General features: G+C 40.3%; 1 protein-coding gene across 3 annotated transcripts; it reads right to left on the reverse strand.

The window, feature by feature from the left end:
* Positions 1-4521: 4521 nt before the first annotated feature.
* LOC136432566 (histamine N-methyltransferase-like) lies at positions 4522-18220 on the reverse strand. Of its 3 annotated transcripts, XM_066423951.1 has the most exons (6): positions 15152-15245; positions 12900-13216; positions 11226-11401; positions 10657-10757; positions 10240-10459; positions 4522-10077 (listed from the first exon to the last, which is right to left on the reverse strand). In XM_066423951.1, exons 3-6 carry the CDS (start codon positions 11395-11397, stop codon positions 9713-9715), a joined length of 858 nt encoding a protein of 285 aa, XP_066280048.1. In that variant the 5' UTR covers positions 11398-11401; positions 12900-13216; positions 15152-15245; the 3' UTR covers positions 4522-9712. The 3 variants fall into 3 exon arrangements, with proteins under 3 accessions (XP_066280048.1, XP_066280046.1, XP_066280047.1); XM_066423949.1 differs by lacking the exons at positions 12900-13216; positions 15152-15245 and adding an exon at positions 17636-18220; XM_066423950.1 differs by lacking the exons at positions 12900-13216; positions 15152-15245 and adding an exon at positions 17254-17577.
* Positions 18221-19225: the final 1005 nt, after the last annotated feature.

Here is a 19225-nt window from a genome sequence, read left to right on the forward strand (position 1 = left end):
CAAATATCGTGCTTTGTTATCGAGTTATGAGACTTTAAAAGTTAACCCTAACCCTAACCCTAGGTGTTGATCCTAACCCTAACCCTAACCCTAACCATTCTTCAAACGGGCCAAACTTGGGCTCATTCGAAAGGTCTTTTGGCCAGGAGTTTGAAACTGAAAACGGATTTCAAATATCGTACTTTGTTATCGGGTTATGAGACTTTAAAAGTTAACCCTAACCCTAACCCTAGGTGTTAGGGTTAGGGTTAGGGTTAGAGCACAAGTTTCTTCAAACGGGCCAAACTTGGGCTCATTCGAAAGGTCTTTTGGCCAGGAGTTTGAAACTGAAAACGGATTTCAAATATCGTGCTTTGTTATCGAGTTATGAGACTTTAAAAGTTAACCCTAACCCTAACCCTAGGTGTTGATCCTAACCCTAACCCTAACCCTAACCATTCTTCAAACGGGCCAAACTTGGGCTCATTCGAAAGGTCTTTTGGCCAGGAGTTTGAAACTGAAAACGGATTTCAAATATCGTGCTTTGTTATCGGGTTATGAGACTTTAAAAGTTAACCCTAACCCTAACCCTAGGTGTTAGGGTTAGGGTTAGGGTTAGAGCACAAGTTTCTTCAAACGGGCCAAACTTGGGCTCATTCGAAAGGTCTTTTGGCCAGGAGTTTGAAACTGAAAACGGATTTCAAATATCGTGCTTTGTTATCGAGTTATGAGACTTTAAAAGTTAACCCTAACCCTAACCCTAGGTGTTGATCCTAACCCTAACCCTAACCCTAACCATTCTTCAAACGGGCCAAACTTGGGCTCATTCGAAAGGTCTTTTGGCCAGGAGTTTGAAACTGAAAACGGATTTCAAATATCGTGCTTTGTTATCGGGTTATGAGACTTTAAAAGTTAACCCTAACCCTAACCCTAGGTGTTAGGGTTAGGGTTAGGGTTAGAGCACAAGTTTCTTCAAACGGGCCAAACTTGGGCTCATTCGAAAGGTCTTTTGGCCAGGAGTTTGAAACTGAAAACGGATTTCAAATATCGTGCTTTGTTATCGAGTTATGAGACTTTAAAAGTTAACCCTAACCCTAACCCTAGGTGTTGATCCTAACCCTAACCCTAACCCTAACCATTCTTCAAACGGGCCAAACTTGGGCTCATTCGAAAGGTCTTTTGGCCAGGAGTTTGAAACTGAAAACGGATTTCAAATATCGTGCTTTGTTATCGGGTTATGAGACTTTAAAAGTTAACCCTAACCCTAACCCTAGGTGTTAGGGTTAGGGTTAGGGTTAGAGCACAAGTTTCTTCAAACGGGCCAAACTTGGGCTCATTCGAAAGGTCTTTTGGCCAGGAGTTTGAAACTGAAAACGGATTTCAAATATCGTGCTTTGTTATCGAGTTATGAGACTTTAAAAGTTAACCCTAACCCTAACCCTAGGTGTTGATCCTAACCCTAACCCTAACCCTAACCATTCTTCAAACGGGCCAAACTTGGGCTCATTCGAAAGGTCTTTTGGCCAGGAGTTTGAAACTGAAAACGGATTTCAAATATCGTGCTTTGTTATCGGGTTATGAGACTTTAAAAGTTAACCCTAACCCTAACCCTAGGTGTTAGGGTTAGGGTTAGGGTTAGAGCACAAGTTTCTTCAAACGGGCCAAACTTGGGCTCATTCGAAAGGTCTTTTGGCCAGGAGTTTGAAACTGAAAACGGATTTCAAATATCGTGCTTTGTTATCGAGTTATGAGACTTTAAAAGTTAACCCTAACCCTAACCCTAGGTGTTGATCCTAACCCTAACCCTAACCCTAACCATTCTTCAAACGGGCCAAACTTGGGCTCATTCGAAAGGTCTTTTGGCCAGGAGTTTGAAACTGAAAACGGATTTCAAATATCGTGCTTTGTTATCGGGTTATGAGACTTTAAAAGTTAACCCTAACCCTAACCCTAGGTGTTAGGGTTAGGGTTAGGGTTAGAGCACAAGTTTCTTCAAACGGGCCAAACTTGGGCTCATTCGAAAGGTCTTTTGGCCAGGAGTTTGAAACTGAAAACGGATTTCAAATATCGTGCTTTGTTATCGAGTTATGAGACTTTAAAAGTTAACCCTAACCCTAACCCTAGGTGTTGATCCTAACCCTAACCCTAACCCTAACCATTCTTCAAACGGGCCAAACTTGGGCTCATTCGAAAGGTCTTTTGGCCAGGAGTTTGAAACTGAAAACGGATTTCAAATATCGTACTTTGTTATCGGGTTATGAGACTTTAAAAGTTAACCCTAACCCTAACCCTAGGTGTTGATCCTAACCCTAACCCTAACCCTAACCATTCTTCAAACGGGCCAAACTTGGGCTCATTCGAAAGGTCTTTTGGCCAGGAGTTTGAAACTGAAAACGGATTTCAAATATCGTGCTTTGTTATCGGGTTATGAGACTTTAAAAGTTAACCCTAACCCTAACCCTAGGTGTTGATCCTAACCCTAACCCTAACCCTAACCATTCTTCAAACGGGCCAAACTTGGGCTCATTCGAAAGGTCTTTTGGCCAGGAGTTTGAAACTGAAAACGGATTTCAAATATCGTGCTTTGTTATCGGGTTATGAGACTTTAAAAGTTAACCCTAACCCTAACCCTAGGTGTTAGGGTTAGGGTTAGGGTTAGAGCACAAGTTTCTTCAAACGGGCCAAACTTGGGCTCATTCGAAAGGTCTTTTGGCCAGGAGTTTGAAACTGAAAACGGATTTCAAATATCGTGCTTTGTTATCGAGTTATGAGACTTTAAAAGTTAACCCTAACCCTAACCCTAGGTGTTAGGGTTAGGGTTAGGGTTAGAGCACAAGTTTCTTCAAACGGGCCAAACTTGGACTCATTCGAAAGGTCTTTTGGCCAGGAGTTTGAAACTGAAAACGGATTTCAAATATCGTGCTTTGTTATCGAGTTATGAGACTTTAAAAGTTAACCCTAACCCTAACCCTAGGTGTTGATCCTAACCCTAACCCTAACCCTAACCATTCTTCAAACGGGCCAAACTTGGGCTCATTCGAAAGGTCTTTTGGCCAGGAGTTTGAAACTGAAAACGGATTTCAAATATCGTGCTTTGTTATCGGGTTATGAGACTTTAAAAGTTAACCCTAACCCTAACCCTAGGTGTTAGGGTTAGGGTTAGGGTTAGAGCACAAGTTTCTTCAAACGGGCCAAACTTGGGCTCATTCGAAAGGTCTTTTGGCCAGGAGTTTGAAACTGAAAACGGATTTCAAATATCGTGCTTTGTTATCGAGTTATGAGACTTTAAAAGTTAACCCTAACCCTAACCCTAGGTGTTGATCCTAACCCTAACCCTAACCCTAACCATTCTTCAAACGGGCCAAACTTGGGCTCATTCGAAAGGTCTTTTGGCCAGGAGTTTGAAACTGAAAACGGATTTCAAATATCGTGCTTTGTTATCGGGTTATGAGACTTTAAAAGTTAACCCTAACCCTAACCCTAGGTGTTAGGGTTAGGGTTAGGGTTAGAGCACAAGTTTCTTCAAACGGGCCAAACTTGGGCTCATTCGAAAGGTCTTTTGGCCAGGAGTTTGAAACTGAAAACGGATTTCAAATATCGTGCTTTGTTATCGGGTTATGAGATTTAAATATAAAATCAGATTATGAAGATTGGTTAGTCGGCGCACAAATTGGCGGACCTTTATAGCTGACTGCTGGGGTGAGTAGGCAAAGGGCGTCAAAATGTAACAGAACCCTAACTTTTTTTTCGTTTACTGTTATTTTATCGATTGTACCCTCGAATTCAGTATGTTAATTACATTTAAGGGTACCCTACTGTAATTTCATCGGTATCGATGTCGGTCATGTTGTGGTCCTTAACTATAGAAATCCCCGAAGGCGAAAAACTGTGTTCTGCTGCCTTGACAGGTTTAGTTGCAGTTCTACTTCATTCCGCTAAATAATAGTGGCGTCCTTGTACCGCAGCGAGCTGCTTACTCGAAATTACTTGAATTTTCTTTCGCTTATTATCCTTGTACAAGGCAATTAAACACTCTAACAGGCTAGAAGAGGAGTTTGCAAGCGGGCTTCTATGAACGATAACATGTATGTATGTTTCGATCAAATGTATTTCCAGATATACACCACGGAGGAGAAAGGCTTGAAGCCAAAAGAAACACGATCGAGGTCACCCCGACCAATCGAATCGCATGAATCGCATTGAAACTCAGATTCGTATCAGCCATTTCCCGAAAAATCGCTTTCTAACTTGCGTAACGACTACATCTGACCAAACAAACTCGCCAGTGAGATTGTGGAAGGTGTCAGCTTCCAAATGACGTTTTCATATTGACAATTTTAGCACTTTGGAAGTGATTGAATCCGCCCGCGATTTAACTTCTAGTTTCTACTACTTTTCTCTAAACGCGGGCGGATTCAATTTCTTCCAAAGTGCCAAACTTTGATATAGAAGTTGAACAAATTTGCAAGTGCAGAATTGTTCATGAAACTTTTCACATATAGCGTGCAATTCTATGCCTCTTCAAGTGAACAGAAGAAAAAACAAACCTAAAATGTATATCTATTTTACTTGGTAAACATTGTAGGCTTTACCTTTTCATTTGATTTCGCTCAATCTAAACATTGATTACACATTTTCGACACATATACACTCCAATTATGGCACCATGGCGATTAAAGTAACAAAACTTTGTATGGATTTTTAACCCCTTGACGAGCCTTTATTCGTTTCGCAATTCCCAAAAAGCCGAAATTTTCGAGTGGAAGTCGCTCCGTTAGCAAGATACAGACCTTTTTCTCACCTCCGGTTTTGAATGATCTGAAATTATGCTCTCTTAGGGGTTGCAATTTCTACCTGAAATATTTAACATTTTCACATTTAGATATATTCCTGAACGTTTTCTCTGATTTATCACTCGTTTTGTCATACATTTCATATGTGGTATTAGACTGTGCGGCTAGAAATCTCGCACGTTCCATTTTAACTTCTTTTTTTGGGGCGAGCACATGGTCTCGCCATTTGCAGTTCTTGACATTTCTCTGGTACGCTGTAGGAAATCAGCCGTAACCGGATGCAGATATTCTGACACTGTAAGAGCTTATATTGCTGATTTGAATAATCATGGACACTTTGTATTCTTTATCGAGTTATACATATATGCACAGAGTCTGTTTTAAAGGAATGTAATGCATGTTTTCATTTCAAAGAAGAAATGATCAGAGATCAAGCAAAAGGGCTACCGTATCCTTCATATGAAAGTCTCTACACCGAACTATCACTACCGTCACTCCAGTACCGACGCAAGTTCCACACAACTGTGACTCTCTACAGACTTTTGAACGGACGCTGCCCTCCGCATCTACAAAGTTTGCTGCCCCGAACACGTGCACCTGACACCAACTCCCGCTATCCCCTTAGAAACAGTGAACACTTGACTATTCCAGCGTTCAAGACTACCAGATCCCATGGAACATTTCGTAGTAGAGCGATTTCACTGTGGAACTCTCTTACTGGTAATATCCGAACATCACTCACCGTCAGCTCCTTCAAAAACAAACTCTGCACATCACTCGGCAACAAATACTCTGTAAATAATGACTGAAATATTTTATATTTGTATTGTATAACCTAGTACGTAATGTAAACCTAAGTTTTGTCTTTGCGTCGTCAACGACTTTATATATAATTTAGTCTCGTGCATTTTGTACCTTAGGCGCTTTAGTTTTGTGAATTTTTTTTTGTTAATTTTGTTTCTTCTATGTTTTTAGCTTGGCGTTTTATGTATCTGTTTGGTGTGCTTGGTGAACGTCTGTAATGAACTCTGTGAACGTTTGTAATGAATACTGTTACCAGGGCTAACCCTTTGTAATAGCCTTTGGCTAGTTGGGTAGCCCTGGCTGTACTTTTTACAGCCGAATAAATCAAATCAAATCAAAATCAAGCAAAATATACATATCTGTTATCAAACTTTCACCTATGAATATATGATAATAAACGTGGAATGTGAACTTGTGTGTATATTCATTTCAAGCATCGTATCTTAAGGAGGCTCAAAAACAATATCTCAGTTTGCCATAGAAAATTACATATTCAGTCTTAATCATAATCCCATGTGTACATCAACATAATTTACCCATTTGTTCTTTTTGGTCTCTAGACCACAGGTGAAAGAGACAGATAGAAATACAAGTAGTGTAGAAATTTGCAGCGGTGTAAATTGTACCCTGGCACCAACACTAGTCTAGCTCTGTTGCTTCTCTGCCAGAAAGTCTTCAAAACGATTAGAGGACTGAACAATAATCAGGACAGGATGAATTCTAGGCTAGTGAATGTTCATGAGAGTCAAATGTAGTTTAATGTAAAATACTACACAAGACATAGGTCATGAATTTCATTTCTGTCTATTTTCTATTCTTCCCTTCATAGGTTTAAAATACATCTCCGATAGAGGAATATAGCACTTAGTTTGCTACGCTGCTTCCTTAAACACAATACCGATCTTTAACTCAGGCTCATACCTAACTCTCGGTATCCATAATGACTTATAACTATCATTTCCATAAACCATCATGTTTGAAGTCCGAATTAGATCTCTTAAAGCCCCATGTAAGTTTCGTTTGTGGTCTGACATGGTGTCTTCTTTATTAGATAAAGCAAATACTAGTGCGCAGCATCAGCATTTCAGCGATTTTGATTTTGATCAACTATTTCTGGAACCAGTACAACATAAAGAACAACGCATAACGTATGAAATGTATTTTCCCGATCAAACAACACCATACATTAGCTAACTAACCATATCTAGATGAATATATTATGCTAATAACTACCATAGCAGTCACCGTTGCACCGTTAAGTTAAGTCATTCACACGTGCACACCTTACGGTATAAAATTTGATATTTTCCTTGACAATCCGACGGAAACACTGTTGTATTTGTTCAACATATGTTATAATCCGTCGATGAAGATTAGACATCCAGGTAATAAGATACGCCAAAAAGCAATTACTCAAACAACTGGATTTCCAAAATCATATCCAGTTGTTTGAGTAATTGCTTTTTGGCGTATATGTTATAATCGTTATACTAAATGCGATTGAAATTATGATGTATAGCCCTTCAAAGTGACAGTATTCAGGAAATGTATCACCATTGGTAAAACACAAAGAAAACATTATTTATAACCCAATATCTCATTGCTTTGTTGGCAAAATCTCTTAAATATTGTAATTCTTGCTTTTACATGGTCGCAGTTTCAAGTTCAAAATTTTAACCCCATTGCGAGCCTTCCGCAATTCCACCATTCCCGAAAAGAGCGAAATTTGGCAATTTGACGGTCTCCTTTACCACTTTCCTAGATACGGCCGGGAGTGGTACTGCAGATTAGGCTCCAATAGGGTATATACTCCCATCATATAAAATGTGAAGATATTCAAGGCATTTAACTTAAAGCCGGTGAACACTCTGCCCACAGGTCTGGAAGACTTCACATGCATTAAGAATGAATCCTAAGACTTTCTAAACCATGCATTGGCATAGAAAGAATCAATTTTAAAAGCTCATGTCACTCCCGTCGAAGCGCCACCTACATTCATTCATGTACACATCAAGTCTTGTCCGTAATTAGTAATTTAAGTATTATGTAGTCTTCATTCACTTTCCTTTAAGATTTTATCCTTTTACTGAACTTTTCGAGGACATATATATCAAAGATCTCGACACCAGACAATGAAATGAATAACGAGGACTTACATGCGAACTATAGGCATGTTACATGAACTGGTTTACTGAATACACTATACTGTATGCCTTACAACATTATGTTGCCTGAAATCACCTCTTTATAACAGAGGGAAGGACGTAGATCCTTCAAAGTAAGTTTAATCTACGATTCCAGACTGCTACAAATTTGTACAGCCTTTCAGTGAACCTGTCTATGCAGCAAAACGGTTATTTTAGAGGTATGTCCTTAAGCTTGTTTTATCGTTTTGAGATCTTGTGTCCAGAAATTGATGAATTTGAGTATCAAAAAGGTCAATGTCCTCAAGGGAAAGCAAATGATGTCCGTAGATATTCTAGAATTACTAATTACGGACAAAACTTGATGTATACATGAATATAGGCGGCGCTTCGACGGATGTAACATGAGCAACAACCCAGCACCTCAAAATCGATCATTTCCATGGGAACGCGTGTTTTGAGAAGTCTTACAGATCATCTCTAATATCTGTGAAGACTTCAAGACCTGTTTGTCAGAGTGCTTACTGGATTTCAGCCTCCTGTTTTGCATATTTTTGCAATTTGCAAGATAGGAGTGTATACCATATTGGAGCCTAACCTGCAGTATCGCTTCCGGCCGTATCGGGAAAAGCAACAAAGGAGACCGCCAAATTGCCAAATTTCGCTGTTTTAGGGAATGGGGCAATTGAGAAAGACTCCAAAAGGGGTTTGAAATATTATGGCTTAATTGAACTTGATTTTGAAAATACAACCATTTAAACCAATAACTGCGATATCTATGATAAGTAAGACATTTCGCCAAATATACAAAGGGGCATTATGTTATAATTGATATGTTTTCTCCGCAATTTATCAACGGAAGTGGTCAAGCGTTCATTGCAGTAAATTACCACTTTCTGAAGGGCCCAAATACAAAGTTGAAAAATATTTTGTGAAACAAGAGGACGTTGAGCAAATGCAAAAATTTATGTTTGAATTAATCCAATTTTCCTTTCAGAAATGCTGTAAGGTGTGTGGATCACCTGCCGGTGCAATATAACCTTGGGCGCCTGGGGGAGCCACTTAATGGGCTGAGTCTTACTTACACAGTCTTCTTGAGCAAGACAACTTACCTCCTGCTGAGAGAACATTATTAGCCAATTTTCATTCGAATATATGGATGATATCCGCACATTGTTCGGTATATCATACCCTTGTGTGTTTATAGTCATTTGTTCAACTTTCCTGACCACTTAGGTTTCATAATGAAGGCAAAATCATACAAAAACACTTGTATTTGTTCAACGTATTATTGTTACACTAGTTAAGATGATTTATCATTATGATGAAATATGATGAATAGCCCTTTATAGAATGACAAATTCACCTTTAGAATCCGTCAGTCAAAAAGGTTAACATCATTTGGCGAAGATATGGGGTCGTGGAACTCTAGTATTCAACTAAGTTCCTTTGAACTAAATAAAAGAGATAGATTTCCTTATCAATCTTTTGTCCTTTTAACCACTTTACAGTTCTTATTTCGGGCCGATTTACTGTCGGCAACCTGGGTGTACCTAGAATATTTTTCTACTTATGTGGAATACATGAGTATAGTTGCATATAAGTATATTCATTACACAGTTTATCATATCTACTTATAAATGACAGGTATGTGCAAAATTTCCATCTTTTCCCATTAGATCATAAACAGAGGATTTTCTTTTGTATGAACGATTCCGAGATATTTAAGTGGCAAACCATCAATCTTTCTGTCATGTAGTTTATTTGAGATTATTTGTTACTCTTATACTTTGCATGTGCGTACCTGTTTTTTTCATTTTCAGTATTTGTAATTTTTGTTTTGTACCACTGTACTGTATTCTGTCGATGACGACACGAAAATAAGCTGTAAGCTTGAGTCTGTCGTCATCATGTCTTGTACTTAAATGTTGCAATAAAAAAAAACATCAATCAATATATTTGAATTCAACTACAACAATTGGTTCAAGATGTTTACATTTTTGCACTCTTTTTGGAGGCAAATATAACTTCGCCGATTTGTTTCAGAAGAACCGTTTCTTCGACCTCGAACGAATTGTGTCGGATAAACTCCAAGGCCTTCGTTCTCATTTCTGGGTCACTGGACACGTGAGGTGTTTGTGTCAGGAAGTCGAGAATCATCATTCCCGCTTCGGAGCCTTCCTTAAAACACTCAGCGACGTTAATGTTGATTTCATATTCTGAAATGTTGTAACTAATACTCCTTGTATCAAGCCACTGTTTGACGTCGCTGGACGTGCGATATGACGTCTTCAAACGATCACCTTGGCCGAACTCCTCAAAAAACGTTTCTCGTAACTTCCACACATCATTTGTATCTGTAAATGTACAAGAGGAGGAGTAAAGGTCCAGAATATCTGTGTGTGTATATCAAGGATCGTGCAAAGTAGTTTAAAATGTCCATAAACTAGTTAAACTCGCAATCGTTTATATGTTAAAAAGCATTTGAGGATGAAGACACGTTGAAAAGGCTAGTTTACCTGTCTCCATAATAACTAACATGTATCCATCATCTGTCAGTTGTTCCCACATGTTCCGCAAGGTGTCGTGCAGGTCGTCTACATGGTACAGAACCTGGACTGCATGGACCAGATGGAACTTTGTGTCCTCCTTCGTCTGGCCATGGAAGTACTCTTCCATTGTCTGCTGTCGCCAGTCACACTCAACGGCACTGAAGTTTCTGTCTTCTTGCACCAGTGCCTAGAGATTTAAACGGTTACACGCTCCTGTTGGATTATTTTGACTTCATTAAAGTATATGACAATTGAAAACGCGGGATCACCTAAACAAAGGCTTACTGACAGGTTTGCACAACCATGGTGTTACAAAGTAATGATTATGGAAACAACTTCGAGTAGAGAAAATGCTTGAGCAAAACATCAAAACTTGATGATAACCTTGTATTTTTCGATCATTTCGCCCGACCCTTCTACGACCCTGTTGTACACACTGCTGTGGCGCTGTAGAAGCTTCTTGAACATGATGCTGTCAAACTCGCCTGTATAAGATGTCCCGAGGTTAACGTTACAGTATTCATGGCGTGAATAAGGGCAACGTTAGATCATACACACGAAAATCGAAACAACTGCATAATATTCCAAGGCAAAACAAGCAGAACAGACCACCACCGTGACATGCATGTACAGTAACTGACCCTTCTCCAATGGTTATGGACCTAATGACATGATGGATTTTTATTTGTTACTATTATCTATTCATTATCTATCTATTCTTTGTATTATTGACATTCCTTTTTAGTCACCTTGGTTGACCAAGCATTAGTTATATATTGTTTTGATGACCCCTTGACACTCCTCCCAACACGACCTCTATGAAAACCGGCCCTGATGCATGCATGGGGCATTTTCGAGCATAAATAAAGGCACAAACAAACAAACAAACATGGCTCATATCGTGTAACGTCATCGACAAGGCTTGTCACACAATGTGATCATGGCGGTCTCACCTGCTCCACACCCTAACCCCAGCACACGCACGGCTCCCGACTCACACAGGGTAGTGTCTGGAACCTTTGATCCGTACGACAGGTATAAGTTCGTCTCAGTAGCCGCCACGAAGGCTCTAAGACATAGCTTATATCGCTCCGAGTGACACACCAATCTGCCGACCGTCAACATGTTTCTGTAGAGTCAATTCGGTAATAACGTCAGTTTATAAGACTTAACCTCTATTAACATCAACCCGCCGGGTTACATAAATCAAGGATGGCATACCACAGATCGAAAATTAATGTGAAATGATTAAACATAAAGACATTAAAACATAGTAAACACACTGACCTACTACAGTTTATACATCTGAAACCGTAATAAGCTAGCGCCGCTAGCGCTGCATGGCGTGGTATGAATCCACTGGTGACCGCCGGTGCATCGGCAATCAAGATGATTCTCAGTTAAGACCGCGTTTCTTTGTCTGGCAAGTCCGTAAACTTGGAGTTTGTACTTTTGAGATTTATATATTATTTGGCTGAAACACCAGAGAGACCGGCGTGTCGCTTTGTCAGACAACGTATCTTGGTACTTCACGCGTATCGGCAATCAACATGATTTTCTTGGGCAGAACCGTCCTTGACCTGGGGCCGAACCGTCCTCGGGACCTTGGGCCGAAACGTCCTGATCTTTGGGGGGGGGGGGCGTGGTCGTGTTGCGACACATGAGGAATTTCGCGGGAAATATGTGTTGCTCCAACATGAGAGGAAGGGTGACACACCCAAGGATACTTAAGCCCCCCCCCCCCCCCCCGCAACAGTGGACAGGGCGGGGCCAGCATAAGGGTCAAGGTTTGGCGGGGACTGGTTAGTTAGTTTGGTTAGTATGTCTTCTGCTACGAGGAAGACGTCTGCACCGGAGGGCCTGCATGGGGGAGTAGTGATGATTACGAATTGCGTTAAATCATGAGGCTTCCCAACAGGCTTCAAGACTTGACACAAGATTCAACTATCTAGTTCTGCGTCGAAACTATTGATGTCATGTTGAATACCTACTTTTGCGGACACCTCCTTTTTTTGGGGGCGTCTCGAGAGCGCTCGACGCTGAATTCCGGAGCTACATATTATGCTAAATTCAGTCAGCCTCTACGCCCTACTCTAAATTCTCAGTCAAAATCATACACTTTTAGCTTCCGTCAAAGCTGGTGATATTTAGCATCTTGGAGATGACTTGAAAAGCACCTTAATCTAGTTCTTTGCTTTAAACGCATGAGTGATAATGACGAATTCTAGACCAGCGCGAGGTCACACGTAGGGACATGTATCAAATGGAGTCTAACCTGTTTTTTTACTTATAATGAAGAGGCACTATTGTGTCATGCGACCGAGCCCGATAAACACCAAAGCTTGCTTATGAATGAAGATCTTTGATGGTGGAATTATGTTCGTGTATTTAGAAATTAATAATGTGACAAGGGACCTATATGCTATCACATACGTCGAATTTCTCCCAACTCCACTCCAACGTATTTAATTATAAAGGAAGTACGGTCTCATTGTATCATGTCATAGCTCTACCAAGGACAACATGGTAACCTGGCGTACGCTCTTTTATATATATATATAAATTTCTCTGTCGCAATGAAAACATTCCTCAAAGATCTAGAATCTGTACGGTAAATGTATTCCCACCTGTGAGGCACAAATCGGACGACAATGTTAGAGATATCTTATCGATGATCCGTCACGGTATTACTCTTGCATGAAATGAAGCAGAACCTAGCTATCTGGTCGCTCTGGAGCTTATTGTGAGTCACCTCTGACATGGGAGTTACACGCGGACATGATAATGAGAGGCGCTCCCTTGTGGATTGAACCATCTTAAAATCAGTGAGCCTTCGCTTTACTAGCAATTTATGGACTGCGCTTTACGTTGCATAAAGGTAACTGTTACGGTTTACGTAGAAAGAAAGCGACCAATGACGCGTTAAGGCTTATGTACTGATTATCTCCATGAAAAAAGGCTTTTTCATGGATATACTGTTTTGCTTGCGTTTGGTGTTTGTGTGTATGTATGTGTCACCGGATGCTTAAAGTCACCATAAATGTAGAACCTGTACATGGATTGAATTGATTTTTGGTATGTGGGTGGGTGTTAAGAGGAGGAAGATCAAGGTCGCTTTTGGGCCCCCTGGCATGTGTGACTGGAACTGCAATGGCGTATTTGTAAAAATCTTCAATGTAGAAGAACTGAAGAGTGGATCGACAGATCGTCATGTTATTTAGTACACAGGTAGGTTAGACCAAGATGTACACACTTAAGTGCAAACTATGCAAATGAGACCGTATTTGCATAAGTAAGGGGGTAAATCGTTTGCATGTGTGTCGCTGGATGCTTTAAGTAAGCATAACTGTAGAACGTGTAGATGTATTGTTATGATATTTGGTATGTGGGTATGCGCTGGGAGGAGAATGGTCAAGGTCGATTTTGGGCCCCCTTGTTTGTGTCCCTGGAACTGCAATGGCCTATTTGTAAAAATGTTCTAAAGGGGTATAACTGAAGAGAGGAACAACAGATTTTCATGTTATTTGGTACGCAGGTAGGTTGGACAGAGATGTACACACTGAAGTGCAAATCATGCAAAGTTAGTGTGTTTGCGTGTGTGTGCGCTTGTGTGTATGTTTGTGTCACTGTGTGTGTATGTATGTGTCACCGGATGCGTAAAATCAGCATAACTATAGAACGTGTAGATGAATTGTAATGATATTTGGTATGTGGGTAGTTGTCAGGAGGAGAAAGGTCAAGGTCGATTTTGGGCCCTCTGGTATGTGTCACTGGAACTGTAATGGCGTATTTGTCAAAATCTTCAAAGGTGAATAACTGAAGAAAGGAGCGACAGATTCTCATGTTATTTACTTGGCAGGTAGCTTAGAGAGGGTTGTATACAATGAAGTGCAAATTATGCAAATTGGACTTAATTTGCCTAAGTAATGGGGAAATCTATATTTGCTGTGTTGGCCTATCCTATATTGGGTGCTTGGTTAGTAGCTGTAGCGTAAGTGGGTCACTTGTCAACAGCTGTTGGCTTTAGCTTGCCAAGCCCATCAATCAATTTAGCAACTGTTGGTTGTTAACAGCTGTTGGCGCTTAACAGTCTGTAGGGACTGATTTGACCAGACTAGAAGCTTGACAGCAGGTAGTGAAAGGAACAGTTATACATGGTTTTAATGTAAGGCAACTCATTCCAGTCTGTCTGTATGTTTGAGGACGCCAGTTGAATAATATGGGAAAATAGCAAACAAGAGGTCAAGATCAGTTTCTGTGGATCAAAGGATATATGATGGGGATCCAAAGCATAAGGTATGTGAAGTAACCAGGACACATCACACATTTGATTATGTGTAAATTCACTTTGACTTGTTAACAGGTTGTTTCTTGCTCATACCGTGTACCAGTTGTGGTCTGGCTTTATTTTCTCAATGGCAATGTTTGGCAATGGTACCGTGGACCACAATATATTTAACGTACAATGCTACGATTGCTACCAGTTTATAGGTAACTACGTAGCACTTTGACATGATCTGGTCACCCGTAACCTTTCCTGCTTATCTATTGTACCCCTGTCTTTTATTCACCTGTAAAGTTGTGTTCTATCAACCGCTGTCCCTGATAGTTTATAATTTACACAACTTTGTAGGCAAGGTCGGGATGTCTCCAGGTGTCAGAGATACATTAGAAGACGAAGAGAGATCACATGAGAGCCAAAAGAGAAGGAGAAACAAATGCACTGAGGCGTAACAGACCACATAAAACAAATATAAACAAACACAACCACCCTGAAGCAGATAAAACATAACATAACAACCAAACAACAAATAACATACACAAACATAACACAACATTAAAATTTCATGGAGATTTTGGGTCCTCAGACTCTTGTTACGAATTACGTTGATTTTGGGCCGACTGCCTACGGATTACGAAGACGAAAAAGGCTAAATTACGCCTTACGAAAAAGCGGTCCCCCGAAAGTGCGAAATGGAACGAAATAGAACGAAATGGAACGAAATAGAACGAAATGGAACGAAATGGAAGGAAATGGAACGACCTAAAACAACATATGTAATATTATGAAATGAAATACCAGTAGATAACGAATTATAAGGAGTAGACCGGAACAGGAAGCAATTTAGATACAGATGTGAGCGGTAAATACATAATATAACGTGTTTTATTTCTTATCTATGTAATAATATTAAATACAACGTTTTTGTCGCGTTTGTGTGGCTAGATTTTTCCCTGAGAAATGGAGGCGCCGCGTGCAAAGAGATCCGCCGCTCTTCCTTGTGTACCAACGATCTGCAAATGAACTGCTGCAAATAGCAGGGAAAACTAGAGTTCCACGAACACATTATCTTCGCCAAATAATCAAGGCTTATTGTGGAGAGTGATTAATCTTTACATGCTTATCAACCCCTGCATACTTGATCATACACCATACCGTTTGAAAGTTATGATGGGGGGGGGGGAGAATGAGTCCAGTCTAGATAGGGATAAAACTCATTTGGTGGTACAGGACTAGTATATGTGTATAGTGTGCTGATATATGTTATAACTGGTCATCAAAAAAATTGAAAGTTATAATTAGATGGTACAGTCAATATATATGAATAGAATAAATCTTTATTCCATATCATACACATTTTGCAAGACATAGTACATGTTACTTTTCCATACGGTGCTAGGTAATACCTAGCAGTGTACTCTCTGAGCAGAGGATTTGGTTCGGCTGGTTATTCACATGTTTTTAGGTGTTTTGTAAGGCTTTCTATTTTGTTCCCTTTCCGTTATGTCTCCAACCGTGTATTTGACAAAAATGCAGAAACTGAACACTTTTAAAAAAACCGGACCCACACATCTGAATTGTAGTGAGACTGCCCCATTTGTTTATTTATGTACACCATCTGTTTATTTACACTTCTAGGCAAGGCCTTCTGCTGGCCTGTTTCGGGAACACTGTCACACGCCTAGTATGGAATGTAATGGATTTACAATTATCCTTACTAATTATGCAGATTAGCTCCTGTTTTCTATAATTAGACATCGATTGTGTAAAGCACCATCTGAGCTCTCTACATACAAAACTTCACGACAATCTCTTTACCCCTTCTCAAGTAATACGTGTCCGAATGTCAAAACAAAAACACCCACTGCAGTTCTAAACAAGCCGCTAGGAGGCCCAAACTTACGGAACTTACTTCTTGTGGCATGAACTATCTACCACACAAATATCATGACCATAGCACTTTCAGAAAATATGCCACTAAATTTTGAAGCTCCGCTGCAGTACCTTAGGTACTCGCTAGAAGGCCCATTATCGAACTTGACCTTCCTTTCCGTAAACCCTACCCATCCACTAAATATCATAAAGATCCATCAACAGCTTCTTGAGTTATGTTGTCCACAAGAATTACACATCCACACAAAGCCCGCTGCAGTACCGACGGAAAATGCCAGGAGAACCATTTTTGAACTTGATCTCTGTTTCCACAACATTTACACACCTGCAAAATATCATGAAGATCCATCAACGTTTCCGTCACTTTTTTCGCCTACATACAAACGCACAAAAATTGAAAGTCCGCTGCAGTACTGTTGAAAAACGCAAGGCAAACCATTTTTGAACTTGACCTTCCTTTGCACAACCACTACACACCTACCAAAATCATAAAGATTCATCAAAGGTTTCTTGAGTTATGCTCTTGACATACATACAGACCCACCAAACAGCTGGCTCAACCGAAAACATAATCTACCCCGAGTACTATAGTACTCGGCGAAGATAACAAGCAAACGGAACTAATATGATGCGTGTTACATAGCTACCGATGCGCGATCTCCTGTGCTTTGCATAACTTTTGATACATTTCGCGTGGCATACCAAAACCCATTTCTTGGCATTAGAAGCTATATGAACGCGGCTACCATATGCAATATGATAATTGACATGATAACAGTCAAGTAAAGACAAACAAATGGACATACCTGCCATGACCTCGCTTTTCACTAGTGAACGTTTGCCAAGGCACGCATGACCTTTGCTGAAAGTCTGGTTTGGCCATGGGCCAAAAGGGGAGGGGAAAGTACTCACGGATGACATGCTGTTGTCTGATTGTTTACCAGCTCTCATTGTACCCGGTTTCTAATAGCTCGCCTGACATATGTTCACATGCACATAACTTCCAAATGCCACAAGTATGAAATTGCCATCATTTACCAGTATTGAATCATAGTAGTTTCTCATTAATCATGCAAATTAGGTCTTTATTTGCTGAATAAATTCATCAGTGACGTTTCATGACAGTTACGAGAACATTCTTCAAAGGTCTTCAAACAGTGACTTAGGAAAGGTTAGCGAAATACGCACCTCCAAATTTTCGACGACTCCTGTCCGTCTTGTTCACGGAGTGGCCTAGTCTCGCGAGAACACGAGACTAGGCTGAAACTTGTGACGATCTTCTTGCCTCCCCCGCCTCCTTGCGGAGCAGGGGTAGGTAGGACTTGGGCAGCTCCCAACCTCCGGTACGGTTCATCCCAGCGCGTTCCAACTGACAAAAAAAAGTCCATAGACTGTAATGACGGTATGTCCGCACTCAGCCAGCATGAACTAAAAACAAAACACAGAGTCACCAACGGCCCAATCCAGGACATCGTAGAGATCGTAGATCTCGAGTCACGTAATGCTCACAGGAAGATCAAAGAGGCAGTCCACATCCAGTTGGAACGCGCTGGGATGAACCGTACCGGAGGTTGGGAGCTGCCCAAGTCCTACCTACCCCTGCTCCGCAAGGAGGCGGGGGAGGCAAGAAGATCGTCACAAGTCTCGGCCTAGTCTCGTGTTCTCGCGAGACTAGGCCACTCCGTGAACAAGACGGACAGGAGTCGTCGAAAATTTGGAGGTGCGTATTTCGCTAACCTTTCCTAAGTCACTGTTTGAAGAATGTTCTCGTAACTGTCTTTATTTGCATATTTTTTTATCTTTCATCATGCCCCTCTTCTTCAGTTACAGATGTCACGTTATTGAATAGTCCTATCACGGAACGCAGCCAGTTTATGAAATTTCCTCATATATGAATTATGCAACTTAGTATATGATTTGTATAATTACCATTCAATCTCACCAAGCATACCAAAAAAATTATGATGATTCATCAACCCCATCTCGTTTTGTAGTATTTCCTCATTAATTATGCAAATGAGGTATTCAATATTTCTCTCTTTCTCAGTTACATATGTCACGTTTGAGAGTCCTATCATGTAAAGCAGTGGACATACAAACTTTTCTCATTAATTATGCAAATTAGACACTGATTTGCATAATCAGTATCTAATCATCTAAATCATCAATCAAGCTATCTACTTATGAAAAAGTCAGTGACCATTCATCAACCCCTTCGTCACCGCTTTTTCTCTGCCCCAAGAGCTACATGTATCTACGACTCAGAAACCACGACCATGGCATGTCCAGAACACGAGACATCAAAACAAGTTCCTCTGCAGTACCGTAACAAGCCGCTAGGGAGACCAAAATCTAATCATTTTCAGGTCTCTTCAAGACCTACCCACATACCAAATTGTGGAATAATAATGAAATGAGAAGTTTATTGCAAGTTCATGCCCGTGGGCTAATTGCAAATACATGATAAAAACATAGGAAAAACATACATGCGTCAGTAAACTGTGTCTGACTTTGCTGTAACAATAGGTTACTGGTACTATATACAATTGTTGGCTATATCTAAATTAGCTGGGTTTGACTTCTTTTTTGGAAGCAGTGGAAGACGAAAAGTCCCACTTTTTCTAGTATTTGTGGGTTCTGTGATTTCAAGAGAAAGGTAGCTTTTTGTTCATCCGTGAATGTGCAAAAGTAGGGATATTTCGTGATAACTTGTTTAAATAATTCGGTTCTTTCGTCACTGTTAAATATACACTTGGAAATAAAATGTGTTTCGTCTTC

Source organism: Branchiostoma lanceolatum, chromosome 4 (assembly GCF_035083965.1).
Source record: "Branchiostoma lanceolatum isolate klBraLanc5 chromosome 4, klBraLanc5.hap2, whole genome shotgun sequence".
In the NCBI taxonomy this organism is placed as follows: Eukaryota; Metazoa; Chordata; class Leptocardii; order Amphioxiformes; family Branchiostomatidae; genus Branchiostoma; species Branchiostoma lanceolatum.

What these genes read in the sequence shown, in the direction of transcription:
- LOC136432566 (XM_066423949.1), bottom strand. Translation starts at nt 17,919, where the DNA reads ATGTCCTGGATTGGGCCGTTGGTGACTCTGTGTTTTGTTTTTAGTTCA. An exon ending in GGGGTTAGGGTGTGGAGCAG is followed by an intron (nt 10,758 to 11,225) that starts GTGAGACCGCCA and finishes CATCTTATACAG; the next exon opens with GCGAGTTTGACAGCATCATG. An exon ending in AAATGATCGAAAAATACAAG is followed by an intron (nt 10,460 to 10,656) that starts GTTATCATCAAG and finishes TTAAATCTCTAG; the next exon opens with GCACTGGTGCAAGAAGACAG.